At 39.3% G+C, this 25,964-nt stretch overlaps 1 protein-coding gene across 7 annotated transcripts in view; it reads left to right on the top strand.

Annotated features, from left to right (window-relative positions):
• ATRX (ATRX chromatin remodeler) overlaps window positions 1-22,811 on the top strand; it is an 81,609-nt gene extending 58,798 nt beyond the window's left edge. For 6 of the 7 annotated variants that reach the window (XM_030497233.1, XM_030497234.1, XM_030497232.1 and 3 more), the window contains 13 exons: window positions 266-396; window positions 690-778; window positions 936-1,108; window positions 3,316-3,469; window positions 3,764-3,858; window positions 5,930-6,038; window positions 7,136-7,313; window positions 8,419-8,613; window positions 16,266-16,415; window positions 17,211-17,336; window positions 18,274-18,369; window positions 18,920-19,048; window positions 19,884-22,811. In XM_030497233.1, coding sequence (XP_030353093.1) covers window positions 266-396; window positions 690-778; window positions 936-1,108; window positions 3,316-3,469; window positions 3,764-3,858; window positions 5,930-6,038; window positions 7,136-7,313; window positions 8,419-8,613; window positions 16,266-16,415; window positions 17,211-17,336; window positions 18,274-18,369; window positions 18,920-19,048; window positions 19,884-20,162 — 1,904 coding nt within the window. In that variant the 3' untranslated portion in view covers window positions 20,163-22,811. Of the gene's footprint in view, window positions 1-265; window positions 397-689; window positions 779-935; window positions 1,109-3,315; window positions 3,470-3,763; window positions 3,859-5,929; window positions 6,039-6,341; window positions 6,504-7,135; window positions 7,314-8,418; window positions 8,614-16,265; window positions 16,416-17,210; window positions 17,337-18,273; window positions 18,370-18,919; window positions 19,049-19,883 lie in introns of those variants that run through there. The other variant, XR_003993108.1, reaches the window with a different exon arrangement.
• Window positions 22,812-25,964: the final 3,153 nt, after the last annotated feature.

Raw genomic sequence — 25,964 nt, 5'->3', positions numbered from 1 at the left:
GTGCTGGGGAGAAATGCGCTTTTATGTAAAAATGTAATCATGTTTCTCATTATCAAGAAAAAGGGGAAAATCTAATTTTGACAACTTTAACTAGGAAAAAAATGCCTGTGACTCAGTAATTTGACCTCTTTTACGAGAGACGTTACAATATGATGTGCATCTGGAAAGAACACGCAGTACCGGGCTAACGTGTTGTTCAAAGAGGGAACAGTATGTGGCAAACTGGCTTCCAGGTTTCATTCTAAAACCTGAACTTTATTGTCAGGTGTAGGTGGTAGCAATGAAGGTGGAAGAGGCAAGGCTGGAGCTAAACTATTCCAGGATTTCCAGATGTTGAGCAGAATCTGGACTCACCCTTGGTGTTTGCAGCTGGACTATATTAGCAAAGAAAATAAGGTAAATTAGATATATCAAAATACTGTCTATTGAGTACTTTCCAAATAAGCTTTGCCAAATGCTAGGTAAAGTTTCATCAAATTAATGGAAATCTTTGTTGCTGTGGGGTAATTTTGCTGCTGGTTTTGTCATATTTTTGTTTCTGGGGATGTTGTCATTCTCGAAACATTTTGCAAGGCCAACTCTTTGTAGAAGTTACCATTGTTTAAATGAAGAACAAGCAGATGGCTAAAGGTTTAATAAAAGCTTCTGGACGAGCAGACTTAGTAAATTTCTGTTTTTTCTCTTTTGAGGGCTATTTTGATGAAGACAGTATGGATGACTTCATCGCTTCAGATTCCGATGAAACTTCAATGAGCTTAAGTTCTGATGATTATGCCAAGTAATTGAGCTTTTATTCGTCGTTGTTTGTTGGATTTATTTCCCTCATAGAGCTTAAGTGATTTCTATAAATGCTGAATTTTATCTATCTGTTAGAATATGTTCGCTAGCAGTAGAATTTGTACAGACTAATGGGGTGCACAATGTTACCTTTCTAGGAAAAAAAAATCCAAGGGGAAAAAAGCAAAGAAAGAGTGTAGCTCAAGCGGAAGCGGCAGCGATAACGATGTTGAAGTCATTAAAGTCTGGAATTCAAGATCTCGGGGAGGTGGAGAAGGAAATGCAGAAGAACTTGGAAACAACCCTGCATCTGTTACAAAATCAGAGGAAGGTGAGTATGATACAAAATTGGATCAAACACAAGGCAGCTTCATTTTGCAAAGGCGATTTGAGAGGGCTCTCTGGGATTCTGCTTCGTTGCAAAATGGCAAATTCCTTAATTCCACAAACTGCTTCTATGCACAGTTAATTTGTTTTAATTCATAAGTACTAAATGATACAAAGTGAACAGGGGAACTATGCTGCTTTTCATCTCTTTTTAAGCATATTGGTGAAAGATGAGTGGAAAGATTAAGAAATCTGCATGTCATTCATTGTTGTGCCTGGAGTTTGAAACGGATGTTGAGCAAGCAGATACAATGCAACAGGAATATGAGACCTTTTTAAGAATTTAAACTACTTACATCCGTACATTTCAGTTTTGGATTTTCCTTTAGTTATCTAGGGTTTGTACCTAGTATCATAGAGCAGGTTTTCTGATTATATCATTTCTTGTGTGTCTGTTCACTTTGCCTAAATAAAGAATTTTGGGGGACATTTAAGGCAGGTAATGTTTTTAGTTTGGTCCCCATCCAAATAACAAATATACTGTAAACGTGTAAGAAGAATCGTATGAGTGTGTGTGTGTAAAATACACATGCAATGTGTATACGGTAAAATACATACCCATGCAGGTTAAATGTGTTAAAGCAAATACTTTCATTATAGGCAGGATGACTCTGTCTCTCAATCACTTTAATGTTCCCCTCTCTCGTACAGCCTTGTTCAGTTTAATGTAGGTACAGAGTTTCTAAGCAGACATTTGGTGCTGCACCAGCCAAGGTTTTGGGCAGACTTTCACTGCAGCTCTTGGGGGCCCTTCTGCAAAGTTTTGGGGTGAAGACAGAAATAGATAGGTGGTGCGTATAGGATTTTCCCACAGCACATCTAGGTCTCTTACTCAGTTAACTTGTTCATTCTTCATTTTGGTATTGGAAAATACATTCTTCAAAAGCTTGTATGAAGGGAAGCTCAAATGTGAATTCTGTCAGCATCAGTTCTATCTTGAACATGAACTTTACTGTTGTGTCATGATTGATTTGCAGTGCATAGTCTGAAAATGTAAATGATTTGAATTGTTCATGAGATAGAACGCTTCTACTGTGTAAGTAAGTAGCAGATCCAAGTTTCTATGTGAAAAAAGTTAGTGTTATGAATCTAATTAATCAATTTTTACCACTCTCATGAAAAGCAGGTTAAATTGAAGATCATAGAAATATTATAAAATAAATTTAAACAACTTAAATCGAGGTAAATCATGGTTCTTGTCTGCCTTTCTGATTATAATGCTGAATGCATGCTTTCTCGTGGTTGAATTCAGAATGAACATAATGGGATTATCATTAAAGATTGCTGTGGTTTGCATCAGACACTGTTGAATGGGTGATCCAGGCCCCAGAAGAATTGTTTTGCTTGGTGCAGAGTTAAGTCAAATCAACAAAATTAACTTAGAGTAACATGTTCAAAATGGGATTGTTTGCAGCTACGTGTTTTTCAGGTTTTATTAGTGTGTTAGCAGATGAGCAGACAAGAAACTTCCTTGAAGAATCATAGAATCATGGAATGGTTTGGGTTGGAAGGGACCTTAAAGCTCATCCAGTTCCAACCCCCTACCACAGGCAGGGACACCTTCCACTAGAGCAGGTTGCTCCAAGTTCTATCCAACTAGGTAGAACTTTGCAAAAAGGCAGAGTATGATGGTGCAATCTGCTTGGTTTTTTTCCTCTACTGTGAATTAATATAAAAGGCAGGGAGGAGTTGTTTTGGTTTAGGTTAGGGGTTTTTTTTCCCTATATGCTAATGTTGTCCTTCAAATTAGCTTAGGGGAAAAAAGATCCTAAATCTGTGCCTCACAGAATTAAGCTGCTTTTCACTGGCTGTAACATTTATGGATGGGTTTTCAAAGATGCAGACTTGTTGGAAACAAAGCTGTAGATAAGTACTCTTGGGGGAAAGATGGAGGTGGTAGAACTATTTCTCCTAATATCCTGCAACACAAAAAGGGGATTTGTGACTCTTATTGATGACTTGTGCTATTGATAACTGCTAATCTGGTGATTGCTAATAGCGCAAATGCTATTTTTTCTTTGCCTGTTTAATTCTTTTCATACCTGTTAAGCCTAATAATGAGGAAACAACTATGTAGCTGAGACATTCAAAGCACTTAAATGGAGACCATGCCTGTATCTTTTAAAACTACTTTTACGTTGTTCTTTATAGGCAAAGCTACATCCTCTTCCAACCCTGGTAGCCCAGCGCCAGATTGGTACAAAGATTTTGTCACTGATGCAGATGCTGAAGTGTTGGAACATTCTGGGAAGATGGTGCTTCTCTTTGAAATCCTTCGAATGGCAGAGGAGCTTGGAGACAAAGTGTAAGGCAGTTCTAGAAATGTTTTTAATGACCTTATAAACGTGTTAGTCTGATACTTCATTTGGTTTTCGTAATGCTGAAGCTCAGTTTTCTGAAGCAAACGTGCATGCTACATACATTTTTATCAGTGAGTTTTCCCATACATGCATGTGTAATCCACCAAAGTCTTCCTCTGTGTCTAGAAAGGCTGTTTGTTTCAAAGCTAGTATCAGAGTGAGGAGGGAAGAAAAATAAAGCAATACAATAATTCAGATAACCTGAGAGGTGAATTTTGTGTTTCCCCCTTTGTTTTCAGCCTAGTGTTTAGCCAGTCCCTAATATCTCTGGATTTGATAGAAGATTTTCTGGAGCTGGCCAACAGGGAGAAAACTGAGAAGCCTATTTATAAAGGTGAGTGTCACAAGTCTTTCTTCAGTCCAGAGAGAACAGATCTGAAATAATTGTTTTCATTAGAAGTATTGTATGCTCTGTACTATTCCTGAAGTTGGCAGGATTATTGGTCTCCTCTGCAGGTGGTCTCTGCTGTCCCATTATAGATTCACTTTTGATTTCATTCTCTATCGTCCATGCCTAGTAAAGCCTAAGCAGATTAAATGTTCATCATTCAAAAGAAGGCATTTTGTGGTGTTATACGCTGATGCATGGCAAATTCTGATCCTTCCTACGGGCAGAGAGCTAATGTAAGAAAATCAGACTGCTTTAAAACAGTATGTAGAACATACAAAATGCGAATTTAGGCTTCAAGTGTACTTCAGTAGATTGTTTTATGGATTTCATAAGGAAGCAAAGTATTGTATTAATTATTATCCTAGAGATGCCCAAATGGCGAGGAATTTCTCACTAGGCAACCATGTCCTCTGCATAGGATGTTTCTTCTTGTCACTCTGTGAGATCCTTGCAGAGCTCCTGATGTTACAGTTCATCCTTATGTGAAGTTTCAGTTCCCAGTACATGTTGAATGAAAAATTCCTTTGAATCTGAATTCCTTTCAAATATCCAAGTGTAAACATGTCGAGCAGTTGTGTAAGAGGAGTGTGGCTCGGTAATACCAACACCATAATTTGGTGAAGATCTCCAGGATCCATCACAGATTTATTGTTTCTGGCTGTTGCTTCCTTAGCTTCTGAACATTTGTCATCTTCAGATGTTATGAGCTGTCTGTATTCTGTGGAGTTTGTGCCTTTAGTGTGATATAATGTTTTAAGGGGTAGGGTTTTTTTATTTGTGGTTGTTCTTTTGTTAAGCGACTAGACTGTGTATCGTAGCAAGATTCACCACACAGAGACTTTCCTGATACAACTCAACAATCTTTTTCTTATAATTTGATTATATTGAGCAGTGCTGTCTCCTAAAAATGCTATTTTTTGTGTAATTGATGGCACAGTGGGGTTTATTTTGTGTTTCTATACCTTGATGGCTAATGAAAAGGAAAGGCGACATGTGTCTTGGGGAGAGAAGAAAATCCGCTATCAGCTGTGATTATTTTTCCCCCATCTGTTGATGGGGGAAAAGAAACGTCCATAACTCACAGGGTAATAAAGAGATTTTTCTGAATTGCAGTTCCAAAATGATCAGACATTGACTTTTGAAATGCCTTTTTGAGCATTTATCTATGAATGCTGTTTGTATGCGAGAGACTTACTTAGACTAATTGTGTAACGTCAGACTACACCGATCAGTTTGAAAAGCACAGTTAGTACTGTAATGCCTGAAGAGTACACGTAGTTACTTTTCGAAACGAACTTTGGCTCCAGGTTAAGGCATATCTTTGCAAATGTGTATCTACAACTAGAAATAGTGAAAAATAAGAGGAACTGCCCCAAAAAAGCTCAGGCCTTTTCAAATACTTCAACTTAAGTTAAACCTTGGAACATAATTTGATTATAAATCCATATATTTAAATTCCAGTCTGTATAAAACTGCTTTGAGGAGTTTCATTTAATATCAGTTGATCTTTTTGTAAAAAAATAACAATATCTGAAGAAGAAATGAAGAGGGATACATGCTGGATACTTCTTGCAACCTGAAATAATAATGACAACATCTATCTTATTCTTTTTTTAAATCATTTTAGGCAACATCGGTTTAGGGTTTGTACAAGCTATTGCAGGCTTGTGGATGATCATTGTCATCACAAACGCTGCTGCTATTATTTTATGTCATGTTACATACTTTATATTTGTATATATATGTCATGTTATGTATCTTATATTTATATACAGCTGTGCAGGCTGTACTACATCATTTTCAAGGCGTGCCTGTGGCAAGCACCTGTATCCTCCAAAAATGTTCTCTATCTTGAATAACTGGAGCCTTCTCCCCTTGTTTTAAAATGCCAGAGAAAAGTGTATTTTATGTTCCTTATTTGTTCTTTTACTGTTTGGAGTTGTGTATATCCCGTGTTATCAGTCTGGTTATTTATGCAATCAGCATTTTAATCATTTGACTATTAAATCTATAGGTGAAGGAAAATGGTTCAGAAACATTGATTACTATCGCTTAGATGGTTCAACTACAGCTCAGTCAAGAAAGAAATGGGCTGAGGAATTTAATGATGAAACTAATGTGAGGTGAGATCTCTTGTTATATATATATATGCTTAATTTACCCCCTTCTCTTTCTTTTGTTCCATTGTTCTTTGCTATTTGTATTAGCATAATGACCTCTTAAGGCTAGGGAGCTAAATGTCACAATGTTGTCTAGTGCAGAACTTGCACAAAGAATGTGCAACAAGAATAGGTTTCTGGTTTCCTGAGATTATTTCCATTTCTACTGATCAGTACTTGTTCAGTATTTCCTTGCTGTTTTCATTCTTACTTAGATTTTAGACACTTTGGATCAGAGAGAATCTTTTTATTACAATTACTGAAAAGGATATAAGGAGCAAGGAAGGTCAGAGCCCCATTGGGGTCTGGCCAGGAGACAGCAGTCACTTAGACAGTCAGAAGCATATAACTGTGTTAGCTGTCTCCATAATTGTCTCCCAGCCATCCACTGCTCATACAAGATGGGACTTTCCAGTATGATTTGGATAGGTAGATAGATACAAATTTGTACAAGTTTAATGAAGTTAAGGAGTTTCACCTTCCAAAATTTGTTTAAAAATTAAAATGCATAGTTACATTACAGTCATTTTTAATGTACAGAAAATAAGAATAAAAGTTAAATGGAACAAGTAATTCAATGTTAATGCTCTGAAATAGTTTGTTCTGTCAGATACATGTCAAGACCTCATTTTAAATTGAACCTGAGTGAGATGGTATTCAAAAGAAGCAGATACATCAAAGGGACGGTGTCATTCCAGAGTTATCCTGAAAGTTCGCTAGCCAGGAAACAGCTTCAATAGCATGGGATATGCCTGTTTAAAATTATGCTTTAATTTGATATAACTAATTTTGTTAGAGTTTGAAAATGCAAACCCAAACATTTTTTCTTCCCCACCATTAAGAGTTGGTTTGCAAAAGGCCCTGATCTGTGTCTCTGGGAGTGTGCATTTTGCTTGAAGTGTTGTCCTTGTAAAATCTGCATCTGTTTTAGGCTTAATACAGTATTTTAATGAAGTGTTTGAGTTATTACAGTGTCTGAACAACTGCACAGTAACATAGCAACATGGGAACAATAATTGGTTTCCAAAATACTGACATTTTGCAACTTTCCTCTATTCCAGAGGCCGCTTGTTTATTATATCCACTAAAGCAGGTTCCCTCGGAATTAATCTCGTGGCTGCTAACAGAGTAATCATCTTTGATGCATCTTGGAACCCATCCTATGACATCCAGAGTATTTTCAGGGTTTATCGCTTTGGGCAGAACAAGCCTGTGTTTGTGTACAGGTTTTTGGCTCAGGTAGGTTTCTGTCTGCTATTTTTGTGGTACTCTGGTCCTGCAGTCAGATTTGTGAACTGTAACTGCTTGGACTTGTGTTGAAGCCTGTAGCAATCCACGCTGATGCAGTCATCTTCCAGCCCTAAGCTGACAGCAGTAATTGGCCACTGAAAAAGCTCTTGAAGGAAAGATGGGTGAAATAAATAAGAATTGAAATTATTTCCTGTTAAGCCCACATTGGCTGATGTTTGTGTAACCCAGAATCTGGAGTTGTAGCAGTGATTCACACATCCAGACTCAGAAGAGTCTTCTCAGCTTTTGCCGTTTGCACACCACTAAAAAGTCTTAATTGAAGGCCCTATAGAGGATGTGGGCCCCTGACAGTCCAACTGGAATGAAAACATAGGGAGCTAAAGAATTTGTTACAAAAAGGCATCCAGCCATGATTTGGAAACCTGTTTCACCTGCTATGTCACCATATTGAAGATGTATAATAATTCTGATTTTTTTTTTAAAGGATAATGCCATTATTTCTGTTAGGAAGTACCTTGTGTCATTCTCTAGTTCTTTAGGTGTTACAGAGTAGACTGCAGACCTTTTCCCGGTAACAGTATTTAACTCTTCATCAAGGCACTATTTACTTGCCAACTTAAATGGATTACTTTTTGTAACGCACTACTGTCAGACATGGGTTTTTCCTTCAGGCTTCAGTCTATTTTTGTACTTGTGCACTTCTGAACCGTCGATATCCTTTTTAAATTACCATGTTCAGAACAGGCTGTGCTGTTCTCATACTTCTCACAGTCATCATCTTTTTAGGAAAAAAAGAGAAAGTAATTTTCCTTTTTTCATCAAGGATCTAATTTTCTCATACACAGCTGTGAAGAGTTAGACTTGACTGCTTCTCTTCCCTCTCCTTTCCACCCCAGTGATATGGTATCTGTTTTCCTTTACACAGGCTGCTCAAAGCAGCAAAATAAGGTACATGCTGAGGAAATTGCAGTTTTTTGGTCATAATCCTACTTTGGGGAATTGAAGCAAAACCAGATCTAGTCAAAACACTAATGAAAAAATACATTTCTCAGTCTAGTCAACAGTCAGATGACATATGTCTTTGGGTTTTTAGGGAACAATGGAAGACAAGATCTATGATCGTCAGGTAACAAAGCAGTCATTGTCTTTCCGGGTTGTCGACCAACAGCAAGTGGAACGTCATTTTACTATGAATGAGCTTACAGAGCTGTACACCTTTGAGCCAGATTTGCTGGATGATCCTAATTCAGAAAAGAAAAAGAAGAGAGATACACCAATGCTGCCAAAAGTAAGCTGATGCATATCACTAGGAATTACATGCTGCAAAAATAACTTGCATCTGTTTTAAGGACATGGGGTATTTGATCTTCGAAGAAGAGTGGTATGTTTTCACTTCAGAGCAGTATTCTTCACTTTGAATGGAGGTGAATAGCAGGAAACACAGTAAAATATGTAATAAATACAACGGGTGGTATAACGAGCTGGGTAATGAGTTTCCCTTCAGTGCAATTAACAGTGTGAGGAAAAGATCTTCACTTAAAAGACAATTTTAAATTGGAACAAGCAAAAATACTTTTTCACACAATTGGAGTGAACAGAAGTTTTACTGCAGGAAACTGTGGAAACCAAGATTTAATTAACATCTAAGTGAGTTGGTGCTAAATGAACTTTGAAGTTCACAATGGTTTGTTTTCAGTGAGGCCTGCCTAACTCTGTAATGGATGTGGCATGTGTAGTAGTGGTTCATTGTCACTGCTCTGGATAATGAACCACTATGCCGCAGGATAGTGGTTCATTGTCCTATGTGATTCTTCAGGAACTGAAAAATTTCGTAACTGAATTTAAAAATAAGAACTGTAAGTTTTACAGTCAGGCAGGAGTAAACTTCAGGGAAAACAATAACTGGTTCAGTAACTACATTCTTCTTTTCCAAGTCAGTTTGTATTTAAGTTTAGGCTATGCTTTTGTGCTTCGTCTCATTGATATATTCTTGTGGATGTGGTCTGCTAAAGACTAATTCATCATTAAGCAGTTGTGCAATGATTTTTGCTTCTTTTACTGGGTGAATAGCTAGTAAACACTAACACGTAAATGTGTGGCCCATAGTTAAATGGTTAAATTTCAGAGTTACTACTGTGTTTAGGTCATTATACAGCGGGTGTGGGGAGGAAGGGTTTCCAGTTTGTAAATCTGTTCATTTCCAAGGAAAAATGTTATGTTTTCCATTCTAGACTATCATAGACGACTATGATACCATGTAATAAATTGTGGTCAGGCATCCCATTGGCATTCTTAATAGTTAAGCTATTCTCTGAAACAGTCTCTTGGACCACCTACAGCGTTGGTGCAGCTGCCAGGGGGATTTAGGAAGTGTTAGCCCTCTAAGTGTTAGTAGCTGTTGCACATGCATTTTTAAACCCTTGAAAATAAACTTTAATGGCTGTATCTAAGCCTCTTTTTATTGCAGTGTTTCTCCCTGTAAGCAGTAAACTGTAGATAACACAAAAATTTATTTTACCTTTTTTACTATGTTGTACATTTTCATTTGGGCAAATTGATTTTTTTTCCCTCCTAAAACATCTTCCTTTAGGTTGTAGTTAATAATATTTATTTTCTATTTTTTATGTTCTTAGTTATTTTATGCCATATACATCTGTACTTCCACAAACTCCTGGATAATTCATCACCATTTGCTGCTGCTTATTTTTAAGATAATAAAAACAGGTTGATAACCTATGAAGCAGCTGAGTGTGTTCACTCAAAGCATTGATCAATCCAATGCAGTAATTCCATTTTGAGAGTTACTTGTTTTCTTTTACAGTAATAAATCAATTAATGATTGAAGTATAATGTAAAAAAGAAAGATTATAAACTCCAAACTCGTATTACCATTGTTTGAAATTAAGTTCCATATTAATTCCCTTCCAACCATCAGTGTAAGGTTTGTGTAAGTTAAGATCAATGCAAGCTTTGAATCCAAGTCCCTGGCTGTGAATAGAGCAAATCTCTGTACTGGAATTATCTTTGGTTTTTACATGGCTTTAGCAAATAGTATTGCCTGGAGTTTTGTCCTTTTAAAGATGTGTGTCTTTGTACACGCTGTGTACAAATTGCTAATCCCTTTTTTAATTTGTTGGTTGAAAAGGCTATAAATCATCTTGTAGATTAATCTTATTTTAGCAGTTTCTGTATTTATTTGTTGAGAGCAGGCCTTTACATTCCTAATAGCCTCATGGAATACAGGAAGCCAGCCATTTACCCCCAAATACTCTTTCCCTTTCTTTGTCCTCCTGAATTAGTCTTGGTAGTGTAGAATCATGCTGGAGTTGAGAGCTGGAGGTGTGAAGTGGTGGAGGACGTACATAACTCCCAACGTGGGTTGGCAGAGTAGCCTGTGGCACGCAGTGTAGCTGGTGTTCTCATGTGTCATTGGTGTAGTTGTGGTGAAAACCTCTTGAAAATGTTGGGGGGGGGTGCAGGGGAGTGTTTCTAGGGGTGTTAATAAGAATCAGTTGTCATCATGTCAGGTATTGGTTGCGATCTGAGCTTTGTGCAGGGAGTGTGAGGCAGGAGTGAAGTGTGTCCTGTAAGGCCATCAAATACACACGAGTGGTGAGTTACCATGAGTGAATCCTGCATAGTTCAGCCCAGGGGAGATGCCAAGTGAATAATTACATTCAGGGTGACTTCTCTGCTGGTTTGTCATTGACCTGCTTGGCCTGGATGGACAGTGCTTAGCACCAAGGTAATGAACAGTCACAAAGGAATTGATATCAGAGAATTCCATTTCATTTGGTGCTTATGTTTAATATTTTGATGATCCTGCCTTTTTTAGTATTTTTGGCTGTGTTTGTCTTCCTTGTGCAGTTCAGCTGACTGGGATAATTTACTTTCATTTTATCCACAATTAGATTCTTGCTTTGCACACAAAACCTGAGCTAGCCCAGTAGTTGCAGTGACTCCTTCTTTGATCCCTGTCATCTTTTTAATTGAATTGTGGCTCATGCCTTATTTATAATATTGTAAGTTTAACTTTTATTTCCTAATCTGTCTTTTTCTGGTCTATCCAATTCCCTAAAATCCTACATAAATAATCAAAAGCAAGTATCAGCTGTAGGAAATACGGCAGTGGATGTTATTCTTAAAATTGTGGAAGGCTGTCGATCCAAAAAGTTAACTAATCCTTATTTCAGTGTAACTTTAGCAGAGATGCATGATTTAACTTTATAGAACTTCTTAACAATTAAATGAATTTAACACACTCATAGCATTTTAAAAAAATAGTCTATTAGAAAGACTGTTGATAAGCTTATAAAAACATTTTATTGTAACATAGATTAATTATACAGAATTTGGGGCTTACAGTTTTCTTTTTGATGATGGTGCATGATATTCTGATGCTTTGTTCGTGGTAAGTTCAGCACACCCAACCTGATCTCTGCAGCTCTAGGCTGGAAACAAAGCCTGCTCCAGCTTTACCTGTATTACTCTTCCATCATTGAGCTGTCTATGCCTTGCTTACAAAGACTGAGCTGTTCCTTTATAATTACCAGCAAAGCAAAATAGGCATTTAGGCTAAAAGAAGGCTTTAGTTCTGCCTTTTACAGGTTTTGTGTGTAATTGTCTCTCTTTGTCTTCAGGCCTCTTTTACATCTTCAAAGCATAGTCTGTTGAACAGTGTTATCATGGTGTAATTTTACTGTTGTGCAGACAGTAAAGTAAGGGATTACCTTTGTAATCCTTAGCATTGGTCTGAAATGCACAGTAAGAAGACATAAATAAAGTGTAGATGTGTGCTAATGGTGGAGGTACAGCTAGGCTCTGAAAGAACAGGTATTCTCAAATATCTGTGCTTTCAAAGATTTTCAGTGCATGTTAACCCTTGGAACATGGGTGGAAAGGTGTTTGAAAATAGCATTTTAGAATTGCCTCCTTCAAAACATGGGAATTCTGAATAGAAATGAGGCGAAATGTTTTCCATCTGTTCTCCAGCCATTTAAGCATGAATGTGGAAAAACCTGGAGGGAGAATAGGTTTTCTGCTGGATGTCAGAGAACTTCTTGACTTCAGTGACACCCCACAACAGGAAGGTTCTTTAGGTGTGCAGCCAGGAATTGGCTATGTAGAGAAGGGAGATGTTGAATGTTTCTATTTTATGTAAAAGTCAATGGCAAACGTGCAGCATGTAGTTTTCCTGGAAGCTTATCAAAGTTTCATGTCCAGTTTTAATGTCAGTAGCAGTTTTTCTGCCCTTTGTGGTCTGAGCAAGACCTTCAGGTTGCCAAGGAGTGCTGAGGAGCCAGTGTGTGTGGTCCTCAGGGGAAATGCCTGTTGCACTACAACCATATCTTCATAGTGCCATTTGTCTGCCCTTACCCCTCTGAAACACCCTTCTGCATCTTAAATAATGCGCGAATACTTGGTTTTAACAAAATACTTGTATTACGAATGTTGTTCACATGAATTATTAAGGTAGTCTAAACTTTTACTGTTTGATTTCATTCATCTGCAATCTTTGCAGAGTTGAAAAGCACTACTTCAGAAATTCAGTCCAAAAAAGGTGTAATGGCTATCTTAAATTCAAATAATGAGTCGAATTTGCTGTATTTAAGTATAGAAATAATACTGTATATAGGCCATGAGCTTTATGCAGCTGTAGTGACTCATTATCTAACACAGACTACAGGTATAAGCAGTTTTTGTTGTTATTTCTGTAGAGTAGCAATTCAAAAGGAAGAGATGGTGTGAAGTGAGAAAATCGTGTTTATTATGATTATATTTTGGGTGCTACATTTTACTTCGCTCTGAAGTTAACAGTGGATCTGGAGTCTTTTTTTAATCAAGCTGATTTATGACTGGGCTATTGCTTTGTTGGTTTGTTTTGGTTTAAATTCTTAACTTAGGCTCTCACAGCCTCTTAACACTCAGCTCCCAAAGGATGGTGTGCTGGGGGAGCCTTGGCTGGTGGCAGCTAACAGGAAAAAGGGTTTTCATCACAAATACTGATGGCTGGACTCAGCGATCAGTGCAGTACGTGTGGCTTGCATTGGCCAGTGCAATGCATATTTCAGACCAGTATGGGTGAGGTAGAAGCTGGGCAATGACAAAATAGGGCACTGCCTGTCCCTTGGAGCTGGCACTTTGCATCCTCTGTTCCTTGCTTATTCTTCCCCGTATCAACGTGTTCAGTGGATTAGAGTCACAGTCACATTTTTATGTGGAATGAAAACTTAGCTCAGCTGAGGTCATGTAATGCAGATGGGAGAAGCAGATTAAAATCATAGTTGGGATTCAGTTGGATATAGTATATCATTATTTTATATTACCTCAGGACATAGCCAGGGCATGTGTTTTACTGTAGTTCCGTACTGGGGGACAACTCTGTGAATTTGGAAGGCTGTTGATCTCAATCAGAATAATTTGCTGCTTATTTAAATTCATTTTTATTTTTAACCCTGCTATTAAATGTTCAATTGGTTGAGGAAAAACTTGTTTATGAATTACAGCAGAGCTCATACTCCTTCACGGAAGATTTCCTTCCTAATACATTTATTTCTCCATAGCATCTCATTTCCATCAGGATTTTAAAAAGACAAAACTTGTTTTAAAATTCAACCTCCCCCCTTTTTTTTTTTCAGTATCTCTTCATATTTTCATTCACCACCAGGATTTCATCTTAAAGCTTATAAACCAATCAATAATCATTGTTCTATCAGCAAGCTAAACAAAGGAAAAGAAATACTTATTCTGAGGATTTTCTTTGGTGTGTGTGTAAGGTAGAATTTATTATTTTTATCATTGCAAAATTAAACAAACTAAATGGCAGCACCTTCCACATCCCAGTTTTCAAGCTCCATCATTAAAGTTAATGCAAAATAAAGTTTAGACAAAGAAAAGCAAACACACAGTTGGATGTAATGTAAACCACATTTTGAAGGCTGTGCTGGCTGAGTGAGTGTGGATTATATTCCAGTATTGTTTTCAATAATAGTGTTACCATGGAAGTTAATGCATATGCATGTCCAGGAACCCTCACATGCTGATGTACAGCTATGGTATGCTGAGAGCTCTTCAGTTGTGTTAGCTTGCTTTTGTAATATCTTCTTGACTTCTTCACCCACTTCCTTTAGATGTTTTCGTCATATCCTCTTACTGCATCCCTTTTCTCTCTCTGCCTTCTCTCCCACCACCCCAAAAACACCGTCATTTGTCCTTGTGCCCGTTAGTCCTGCAGATACTACATTGAATATTTAGTTAAGGAGCTGGTGATGAAAGCATTGATTCAAATTTAGGGAGACCAGATAGTAGAAGGATGAAACAAAGACATAATGGGTTAACATAATGGAGTTCTAAACACACGGAAGAAACAAACAACTTTCTGTAGCTGTTGTGACAAAACCACTGGTCAGGACTAGCACATGCAATTCCCAGTGTTGCAAAAGTCTGTTTGCTTGCGGGTACAAGCCATTCTTTCCAATCATTGTTCTATCTAGATCGTAAAAGATCAGGGTAGGACATTTTATGTTCCTGTTTGTACAAATGCCTTGCAGAATAAGGGCACCACGTGGAGTGGGTCTGCAGGTATTCATGTACTGCAAAAAGTATATTCAGTGTATTCATTGTAATTCGTTTCAGGGGTGGCCCAAAAATTCAGTGAGATAATGTTTTTGTATTACGAACCTTAGTCTGAGTGCTGGGGTATATTGGAGCTTTCTGAGTTCTGCAAGCTCGCCAGTGATACAAGTGCATTTAAAATTAAACCATGCCCAATAACTGTCTCCAAAAGGGGACTCCTGCAGTGCAGCATGAGTGGATTTTAGTGGTCTTATAGAGCATGTGTTCCTTCATCATCACAGCATTACCTTTATCTTAACACAATGAGGCATCATCTTTGAAAATATTTCGTGGAGACTGGAATGTTGACTCAGTGAGAATGAGTTCTGCAAACCCATTACTACCTACCTCAAAACACCAGATTTTCACATTCATTTTCTCTATCTGTTTTTATATCACTTTTTCCTTGAGACCATGATCTATCGTAATGTGGCATCTGCAGTCCAGACAAGGGCAGTAGCAACTTAGTATTGTGATTAGCATCTAGTTTGGTTTTGTTTTATCTATGGAATGTTCAACATGCTGGTAACTCTGCATTTCAAAAAACACTAAGAGAATTTATGTATCATTTTTTGTATTAGGAATCTTAGACTGAATGCTGAGCTATATAACTAAAATATAAATACAGATATGTGTGTGTGTATATATATATATAAAAATACAGATACATGTATATAAAATGTTAGCATGCTTGTGGACAAAACCTTCACAAGAGTTTGCCATTGTAAAGGACATTGTAAATATCTTGGTTAACCTTAAAAGCAGTTAAGCATTAGGGGTATTGTGGAACATAGAGGTCTAAATTGCAACCTGCAGATCAAATCCAGTTTATAGCAGTGATTTGACCTTTCTTAGTCCAGATGGTCAAGGGGCTATTTATCTTGACGTGTCTTCTGTTGAATGCTGATGGACAGTTGATGGACCAAAGTACTACTTAGTGTTTTAAATCCAGTAGAGGTGCTCTTTCTATATAGTAAATGCAGATTATTGATAGGTCCTCTCAGGTATCCAGCTTAAGCAAAGGAAAAATCATTGAGCACATTCCATTCTTTTTAGGTTCTTAAAGTACGTTTATTGTTGTGGAATGCAAGTGCATTGCTGTGGTTCATTAAGTGATTGGACTGTCATCTCTGTAACAGATTGTTAATCCATTACCCTCCCTCTGAGGAAAATTGTACTTTTAAATGGTTTTGAAATTCTGTTTCTCTGTGGTCTGAGCTGCTCTTTGTGAAACGGGGTGAGAGCAGTAAGTTGGGAATGCACAAGGAGTAAATAGAGTAGAGCTACGGAGTGGCTTCTCACTTTGTTATCTCTTCATTTGAACAGGACACAATTCTGGCCGAATTGCTTCAAATCCATAAAGAGTATATAGTTGGATATCACGAACATGATTCACTCCTGGACCATAAGGAGGAAGAGGAACTCACTGAAGAAGAAAGGAAGGCAGCGTGGGCAGAATATGAAGCAGAAAAGAAGGTAAAACTATCTAATCAGGTTTACAAAGCTTGTGCTTTTTTTTTTTTCCTTCCCTATTATTCCCTGTGTCTTGTTTATTTGATATTTAAGCAGGTGGTAGAATGAATAAAATGGTAAATTGGCTCCAGGTTTGGGATTTTTTACTGTAAAAGGAATATGATAACTTAGTGTAACTGGAGTCTAATAGCAGAAAATTCCTGGAAAGGCAAAGTTTGGTATTCAGATCTGAGCAGTCATCTGAAAGTACAAAAAGTCAAGGTATAAATTGCCAGTGACCATCATGAGTGAACAAATGACAAATGAAATGGAGTATTGGAAAAAGGTTTTGTGAGAGAGAAGAAATAGGAAGATATGTAATACTGTAAGCACTAAAATTGCCCTACGAGAAATCCATATGGGAGATGAGCTTTATAATTTATCTATAAATTGTGCATTTCACTTCATCAAAATTTGATTGCAGTCAGGTCAAACTTAACATTAAGTAGTGGGATTTCAGTATAAAAAATGAATCTTAATTTAAGATATACTAATAAGCCTTGGTCATTTTCTTTTCTTAGTATACCAAAGAATTGAGCTAAATTCCTGTATTACTGAAGTCTAGAACTTTGGTTCTTCTTTTGATTTGAGGTTTGGAAAGGATCTTCAATTTACTGAGGTTGGCCTTCATGGGCAATGTACAGGGCTTGTAGTCTTCCCTAAGGGCTGATTTGTCTGTGGATGGTATCTCATGGGTCATTATAGAAGACCATGAATTACCGGAGTTATTCTAACGTAAGTGCATTTTGTGTTTTTAAGGGCTTGACCATGCGTTTCAATATGCCAGCTGGGACCAATATGCTTCCCACAAACTTCAACTCTCAAACTCCATATATTCCTTTCAATTTGGGTGCTCTGTCAGCCATGAGTAATCAGCAGCTGGAGGTAAGTACCAATCCAAGTAGTGTAACGTGTCCGTGTTGCTCTGAGCGTGCATGTTTTCCTTCTGTCACCAATAGTGGATAATGTCATTCTTGAATATCTTGATATTTATGTAATTGTATCCTATTTTTAATAGGGATTTTTTTGTGTGTAGCTATATTGAAGTCTTAACTTGTAGGCATATAAACCTATACCTGTGTAGTCCTCAGGATTCTGGAAGGTTAACTGCATTCTTTGTAGACATTAATTACCACATCTAGCTTTCTACCTCCTTCTGCCCAAGAAGGGATGGGAGTGAGGAACACATGCTCTGTTCCTCAGTCATCTCAGGTCTTAGTTTGCCTTCATAGCTGAAGTAGTTGAGGGTGTTCTTCCTAATAAGATGCCATGCTATAAACTGCAGAATTTGAAGCACAGTTGACAGTTCTTGTCACAGGAGGTCTTACGATACCTACTAGAGTCTGGTGAGGAGCCTGTGCTAAAGAACTGAAAACCTCTAACAAAACGTGCAAATCGGGAACCTGAGCAATAATACACAATATATGCCAGTATTATGCTTAAACAGAGAATTTAGCATAATATGTAATATTTTGAGCACACAGAATGAGTTGAAACTGTAACAGCATCAAAGCCAGTACTGCAGAAAATTTGCCTGGGTAGAAATGGAGTGCTCCTTTTACGATCTGAAAACCTTTGGGTACAAGAAGAGCTTTTGACAAATACTGTCCACTGTACAAGTTGGCAGATTTGTACATGCTGTTCAATACTCTATGCTGAAATTCAGTTGTGTGGAAGCTTTGACTCACTGGCTTGTGCAAACGGAGAGGAAAAAGTGATGAAAGTCTAGGTACAAAAGGCAAAACTTAATAAAACTTATAAAAGGATGACAAATGTGTTCTCTGTACATGTACTTTATAATTAATTTCTGGTGTTTCCTCAGGACCTTATTAATCAAGGCAGAGAGAAAGTTGTGGAAGCAACCAACAGTGTAACTGCGGCAAGAATTCAGCCCCTTGAAGACATCATTTCAACCATAGTGAGTGAAATAGATAACTGTTGGTTTAGATCAGGACATGGGGAAAACATTAAACAGCGTCAGACAAAGAAATTATTACTGTATATGGTCATTCAGCTAATTAATTTTATTATTAATGGATATAATTTCCTGTTTGTATTGACCTTTATCCCTGCAGCTTGTAGTAACCCTGGATGCTATCTAGATGACACAGAGCCTTAGAGGACTGGCAGTTTAGACCATAATTATTTACCACACTCTGAAAATGCTTGATTTTCTACAAATAAGAATAATACTTATGCATAAATAAGATGTATTTCCTATATCTTGTCCTTATCTGTCGGGGCCTGCCACATATCTCATTTGCTTCTAACAATCTAGAAGTGTATTACCTTAGCAGTTAGAAGAACTCATAGTTCTGATTTTGGGGAAGTATAACTTTGCATTTATTGGAAGTTGGAGTGTTTTAATTCCTGATGCAACTCTGAACATAATGCAAGAGCTCAGTTACCATTATGCTTTTGTTAAAATGAGTAGTGCCAATAAGGTTTTGTTTTTTTCTCCTTTTCAGTGGAAAGAAAACGTAACCCTCACAGAGAGCCAAGTGCAGGCCCTGGCACTAAGCAGACAGGCAAGCCAGGAGCTTGATGTCAAGCGCCGAGAAGCCATCTATAACGACGTCCTTACTAAACAACAGATGGTAAAATACCTCATATTTATGTGATCAACTGTCCATGTGTGAACTGGGATGTTGAGTATGGACTGTGTATGTGTGTGTTCATAAAATCAAAGTATATGTTTAGGTAGGTAAATACTTGCAGAACGTGCATTTCAATGGGCCAGGCATTTGCTGGCATTGTGTAAGGGGGTACGTGACGTGACGTGGGGAGGTGGTGACTTCTGCAGTGTGTTGGATTGCATTGCTCAGCCTGGTCAAAGGAGAATCCATGAGAAGATCATTAAAAATACCAGATTTTTCCGTTGAAGTAGTTTGCTTGAAGGTCATGAGGCTTAAAGAGAAACCTGATTCCCAGAGAGAGCTCAGAAAGCAACTTAACGAAACACAAATCTTGAACAGTATTGGTAATGGGTTTTCATCTTAGAATTATTCTGCAGAATCTGAAAGTTGCTCCCATGATGTCAATGGGAAGAGTTTTTTCTTAGACAAATGAACGTTTAGTGACAATCTGCACGCAGCACTTTGGAAGGGAAGATAAATGGTACCTGACAAATAATGTTGTAGCTTATATCTGGGAATAATTTCACAGTATAGTGCATGTTGCCGTAGCAACTTACCTAAATGCTGCATGCAATACAATAGGCAAGTCATTAAGAGAACTTAGCCCTAAATGGTGTTACTAAATGGTTTCTACAGCAATCAACTTGTGAATACCATCACATTAGTGATGGTGATAACAATGGTGCTTTTTTCTTCAGCCACCCTATCCCTAACAAATTGATTTTAACTCTGAACTTGATACTTGCAGCACTGAGACGGGTTGTGCGCTTACAACAGCTCTACTTTCCCTTCACAGTTGATCAGTTGCGTTCAGAGGATACTTATGAACAGAAGACTACAGCAGCAGTACAATCAGCAGCAGCAGCAGCAGATGTCGTACCAGCAAGCAGCAATGAGTCACCTCATGATGCCAAAGCCTCCAAATTTGATCATGAATCCTTCCAACTACCAACAGATAGATATGAGAGGAATGTATCAGTCAGTGTCTGGTGGTATGCAGCCACCACCATTACAACGAGCACCACCCCCAATGAGAGGCAAAAATCCAGGGCCTTCCCAAGGGAAATCAATGTGATTTTGCACTAAAAGCCTAAAGGATTGTTAAAATCAGAGAAAGAACTTTTATTTTTTTAGGAATCAATGGCTTAACAGAACTCAACTGTAAAAAAGGTAAAAAATAGTTTGGTTGGTCCCCTTTAATGCCATGTTCCATATTAGTGTTTCAGCCTTGTTTAACTAGGACATAATGTTTTCCCTGTTGTCAGTGATGTTGCCTAGAATCTTCTTACATATGTTGAGTACAGGAGATAACAAGTTGTTTTCAGTGAAAACAAGTCCTCCCGTAACAGTAGCATCTCCACAGGTTTCCTGTCTAAACTCCTATGCTTGCTTTTAGTGGCTGTGAAGCTGTCATCAGATTTGAGAAGCTTAGGAAGGACTGCAGGTCTGTATGTTTCAGTATATACCATATGTGAATTGTAAACAGCTGAGTTCTTGATTAGAGTTGATTCCTCAAATTATGGAATACTTTTCTGCTTACCCATTTCTTTATATTAGTGGGAATATTATAAGAGAAATAGTCTAGTTTCCTTTTGAGTGAGATCTGGACTCGTACTATATCATCTATGCTGAATGAAACAGCAACTAAAAATACTCTTTGGAACAGAATTGAGTGCAATATTCTTATATACTACTGCTCTGAAACTTTGAGTCGTGCAGTTATATAGAAACTGTGTATACAGCCTTAACTAGTGACTTGGGGAAGGTGGTTGCTCTTCCCCAGTCTTCTGCCATTTTTTATTTTCAGTTCTATGTGATGGAATTACAAGTGGTGATCTTAGGTGGAGATGTTTTTCCTTCACATGCTAATTTACTCTACATGGAGTCCAGTACAAAGCACATTTCTGTTAACTCCTTAATGCTGGTGCTACTGTCTTTTCCCGTTGCCGGCAATGGGAGACAGGCCAAGACAATTAAATTCCTGGTATTTTGGGGGTTAAAAATAGTGATGGTGTCCAGGGTCAAACCCTGTTAGATAAAACAACTTTAAAATGGCAGAACCATTGCTGGTATAAAATTGATGCAAAGAAAAGTGCTGTAGCAACTTCCAGAGCTGCCAGAACAGCAAAATATCTTTTTCCTCTATTAGATAAGAGTTTTGGTTATGCACTCCTCCCCATCCCCTTTCTTTTGTGTGAAAACATGATTAATACACAAAGAGCTTGATTTTTGTTTTGTTATGGTTTTTCTTATGTAGACCAGAGATACGCTTCTGGTTTGTTATATATCATTAGCACTCTCTTTACCCACACTTTTTGTGCTTGTGAAGTCCTACTTAAATACAAATAGGCTTTTTCTTTGAATATAGTTTGGTTGATTCTTTCCTTCCCCAAAAAAAAGAGTTTATAAATCTGGGGATAAAAGTAAGTGATAGGAACATTGAGGCAAGGGTGTATCGACTACAGAGAACTCTGGAGGAACGAGCGGATGGAGGCGTTTGCTCCAGACATTGCTGGACTCTTCTGACTTGCTGACATGAACTGAAAAGTGTTTTGGTTTCTGGAAAGTTTCTTGCAGGAGTTTGAGTTCTTGCCCTGGATGGACAAGTGGTTTTTGCATCTGAATATGCAAATCTTACACCAGAATTCATTTTGCGATTGAAACTTGGTTTGTGATCTGAACTGTTTGTTTGATCTGTTGCAAAACCAGCTAACCAGTTGCTGTGTTGGACTCTTTATTACAAGATACCACAAGAGAACCTCAGTATGTTTGAGTGCTTTGCCAGTTCTACAGTTCAATTGGGGGGGGGGGGGGGCAAAAAGAGACGTGTTCACATGAGAAGAAACAAGATGTGAGACTTTCGAGACAAACATTTGAAGGCAAATGTACTCTGGGCAACTCTCACTGATACTCCTACATGTTGTGAGTAAGAGAAATACTTTCTACCAAACCTGGGAATGTTCAATGGAGTTTTACAGTAACTCAAAGACTTAAATGTGGAAGTTTTAGGCAACATTTAAAGGCACATTTTTTTTCATTCTGGACACAGCTATGGATAACAGAAGACTAACCACATAAGAAGAAATCGGAGATAAGCATTGAAACAAACCTTGGACCACTTTGCATACATGTTTCTCACTTGACATTTTAGCTGCATAACAATGTGCTTTGAGTATAACATCAAGCTTTAACAAATATTTAAAGACAGAACATACATCAATAAGATAATAAAAGGCTCATTTTTATATTTGTTTTAGATGTTTTAACTAGATGAAATGGCTTAAGATGACGAATAAAAATGTTGCTTGTAATACAGTTTTGCCTGCTAAATTCTCCACATTTTGTAACCTGTTTATTCCTTTGGATGTAAAGCGTTTTTGCTTAGTATTGTGATATTGTATATGTTTTGTCCCAGTTGTATAGTAATGTTTCAGTCCATCAACCAGCTTTGGCTGCTGAAATCATACAGCTGTGAAGACTTGCCTTTGTTTCTATTAGATGGCTTTTCAGTTCTGTATTAAATATCTTAAGTACTATAGAAAAGGTGTCCCCTCTTCCTCTAAGGCTGTTTTGTAATATATATAAGGACTGGAAATGTGTTTTTAAAGAGAAGAAGCATTCAAGTATGACGATATACTATCTGTGTTTTCACCATTCAAAGTGCTGTTTAGTAGTTGAAACTTAAACTATTTAATATCTCATTTAATAAAGTGACCAAAATACATCAACGTGCCTTGTGCTACATTCACAATACAGGGTTAACGCCGCAGGGAAACGGGCCGAGAGCGAACGTGGCTTTTGAGAACCGCGCTGCGAGTTGAAGCTCTGAGTTTTCCTGCAGTGAGAGGTACCCGTTACTGGATGTAGCCATTAATGTCATTGAGGGGAAGTGGTTGTGGTCCAGGTTTTCTAATCACATAAATTAATAGCAGCTTCTGCAGCCAATATGTCTGCTAAAAATAGAGTGAGTTATCACCCAGCCATGCTACATTATTATGTGTGAGGTGATGTTGTACTTGGTCCAATTAGAAGAACCTAATTGCATATTTTATCCTCATAATTGTACTTCTCCCTTTCTTAGTTATTAGGTCCCACCTGTTGGGCAAAAAATAACCCTCCCTACACAAAAGAAGAGCATGACAGTTGTGTTTTCAATATGCCCCTACGCTTGCTCCCTGTACCTGAAGTTCTCTGGTAGCTCCTGGCCAGGGCTGCAGCCCCATTGCTGCCCCAGATGGGTCTGCTGGGGAGGTACAGCTGGATGTGCTGGGAGCTGAGAAAGGGCAGATGCCATGGAAATCATGTCTGGTATGAAATTAATCACATAGTGCTATAAGGGGCAATGTGGGCAGCGTGGTTTTAAATGTCCCTGTAACTTTGATTTGGTTACAAACCTGTACAAAGCAGGGCTGCGAGGGGCTCTAATGTGCTGAACGCTTACCCTGTGGGGTGTTTTGTCTTTGCCTTAAAAGCAGAACCACCCCGAGCAGAGTAAATGAAAGTTAAATTCATCAGTTTAAGCAAAAAAGAGGTTTTGTAGTTTGATGAATTGTCAACATTTATGGAAAGACAAATGTCCTGAATGTGCCCGGCTGGAGATGTTTGGAAAAGTGCTGCCGTGAAGTGCGCAGGGTCTGAACTTCCCATTCCTGCTGAGGTGTGGACATAACCCCGTGTGCTGCACCCTCTGGGCTGGGAATCCACCCTGGAGATGTGTCCCAGCGCAGAGCAGCAGCAGGACACCACCCAGGCATGTCTTTGGGAGAGCTCTGCTGCCCTGAGGTGCAGGAGGGTGTTTTTCATCTGGGCACAGCTCTTGTACCTGGTGACAAGGGTCTGGAGGTGACCAGCGAAGGGTTATGCTGCCCTGGAGAAGGGCAGAGGGCTCGGGGGGGAATGCGAGCACAGGGGAGGTGGTCACCCGTCGGTTCTGTGCTCAGCTGCTTTCAAGGTCTGATCTCAAACGCTCCCTTGGCTTCGTGTTCAGTGGCTGCTGCGTGTGAAAACTACTGGGCACTGAATGTGACATGGTGATTGATACCTAGTGCAGCCCCCAACTTGGAGGGGCACCTTCCCTGCCTGTCAGCACTGAGTTCATGGATTCTCTCTGCTATTCCAGGCTCTCCATCACATTCTCCAGTTGGAGGTAAGTCCCTGGGGCCTCTGTTCCTTCCACCTCCATGGAGAAATGAGCCCTGAGCCACATGTCCCACCCAGGACAGCTTTCTGCAGTGTCCCCACAGGGACATCCCTGAGGCCACATGTGCATTGCCAGTTGTAGGCCTGTCTCCTCAGTCCCCTCCCAGACCATCCCCATCCCTTGGATCACACACCAAAGCTGGGGAGATGGGTGCTTTTGCTGGGTCTGTGCTGTGCCTGGTGCCATGCGGGCCTCACACAGAGGGTTCCCCTCAATTTCTGCACCCCTTCATAGCGAGACTTGAGACATTGCCCATCTCTTTGCCGCCAACATCCACCCTCCTGCTTTGCACAGCTGTTACCAGGATAAGGTTTCCTTTCCAACATGTCCACGCCTCTGGGTGGAAGGGGAAGGGTTGAAAGCCTTTTGTCCTCTTCACTGTGGTTTTCAGACCTACGGCTTTTTGGGTGTAAAAGAGCACTGGGGGTGAAGGGTGCAGTGGGACCACGGCCACCCCCTGCACCAGCCACCTTTGCCTTCCCTATGGGAGGAGTTTTTCAGCTGTTCCTTGTAACTTTGAAGGACATAGAAACTGAGCTGAGATTCCAAACACATCGACGTTTCCTTTTGCTAATTTAGGAGGAAGTCTCTTGGCTTGGAGCATCACAAACATGTTTTCCTCTAAAACTTTCCCAGCAGGAGCAGGGCTCATCGCTGGAGCAGACTCACCTCGGCCCAGCTGCGAGGTCCATCTTCCAGCCCTGTGGAAGCCTCCAAGCCAAAGGAGCAGTCGGCATCTCCTAGTGCTGGTGGGATAAGGTGGCTGGACAAGGTGACAGGACAGGACAAGAGGCAAGTGTGTCCGTGGTGAGAACACCCATCGCTGACTATGCCCTGTGCCACTCTAAATGAAGCCAAAGTCTGCAGCTGTTAATTCTGCTGCTGTTCAGCTCCCAGCTCAGCCAGATTACTCCTATCTACAGTATTGTGTTGAACCAGAACCCACCCCAGTAAAGTCTGGCTGAAAGCAACCCTTTGGGTGGGATTTAGCAATGCTGAACTCCACCTTTATGCAATGTCCCACATGGGAGATGACACCAACCTCGATCCAGGGGTTTCCAGCAAATTCTTTGTGGATTTTGTTGTTTGCAAGTATCACTTTTCTGAACCCAGCTCCTGAAAAGGTGTTTAAAACCATCCCTTGCTCCTGTGTGTCCCTTCGCAGCAGGAGGCAGATCTTCAGTCTGGGTATCAGACACATCGTCCCCATGGACCAAATCAGCTCACTTTCCAGTGGGTGAGGAATGTACTTGGCACTGCTGAGATCAGGTTTTGTCCTTCATTTTGAAGAAGAGCAGCAGGATCTTAACCACTGGATTTATCTTCAAGCACAAGGGAAGGCAAAGGCAGGATCATCCCAGGGAGGCAGAGCAAAGCTCAAGGTCTGAGGGATTTCCCTTTGCGCAGGGGAAGGTCAGAAGTACACCTCAGGACACTTTCCAGGAGCAGTCGTGCTCACGAGGAGGAGATGTTTCAGCAGTGACTCAGAGGAAGAAGGTAAATAAACACGTTTCATTTCAAACACGGGATTAAATTCCTTCGTGTCTGGATCACTCCAGGTAAAGCTCCTGAGATCACCTTGTTGCAATCACAGTCTGGTGGCTGCCGGACACACTGCTCCTGGCTGCTGGGACAGTGAAGGGACATGGCAGGGATGCAGGAGGTGGGATAAAAGGC

Source organism: Strigops habroptila, chromosome 9, assembly GCF_004027225.2.
Source record: "Strigops habroptila isolate Jane chromosome 9, bStrHab1.2.pri, whole genome shotgun sequence".
Lineage (NCBI taxonomy): Eukaryota > Metazoa > Chordata > Aves > Psittaciformes > Psittacidae > Strigops > Strigops habroptila.
This window is presented reverse-complemented; position numbering and strand designations above follow the sequence as displayed.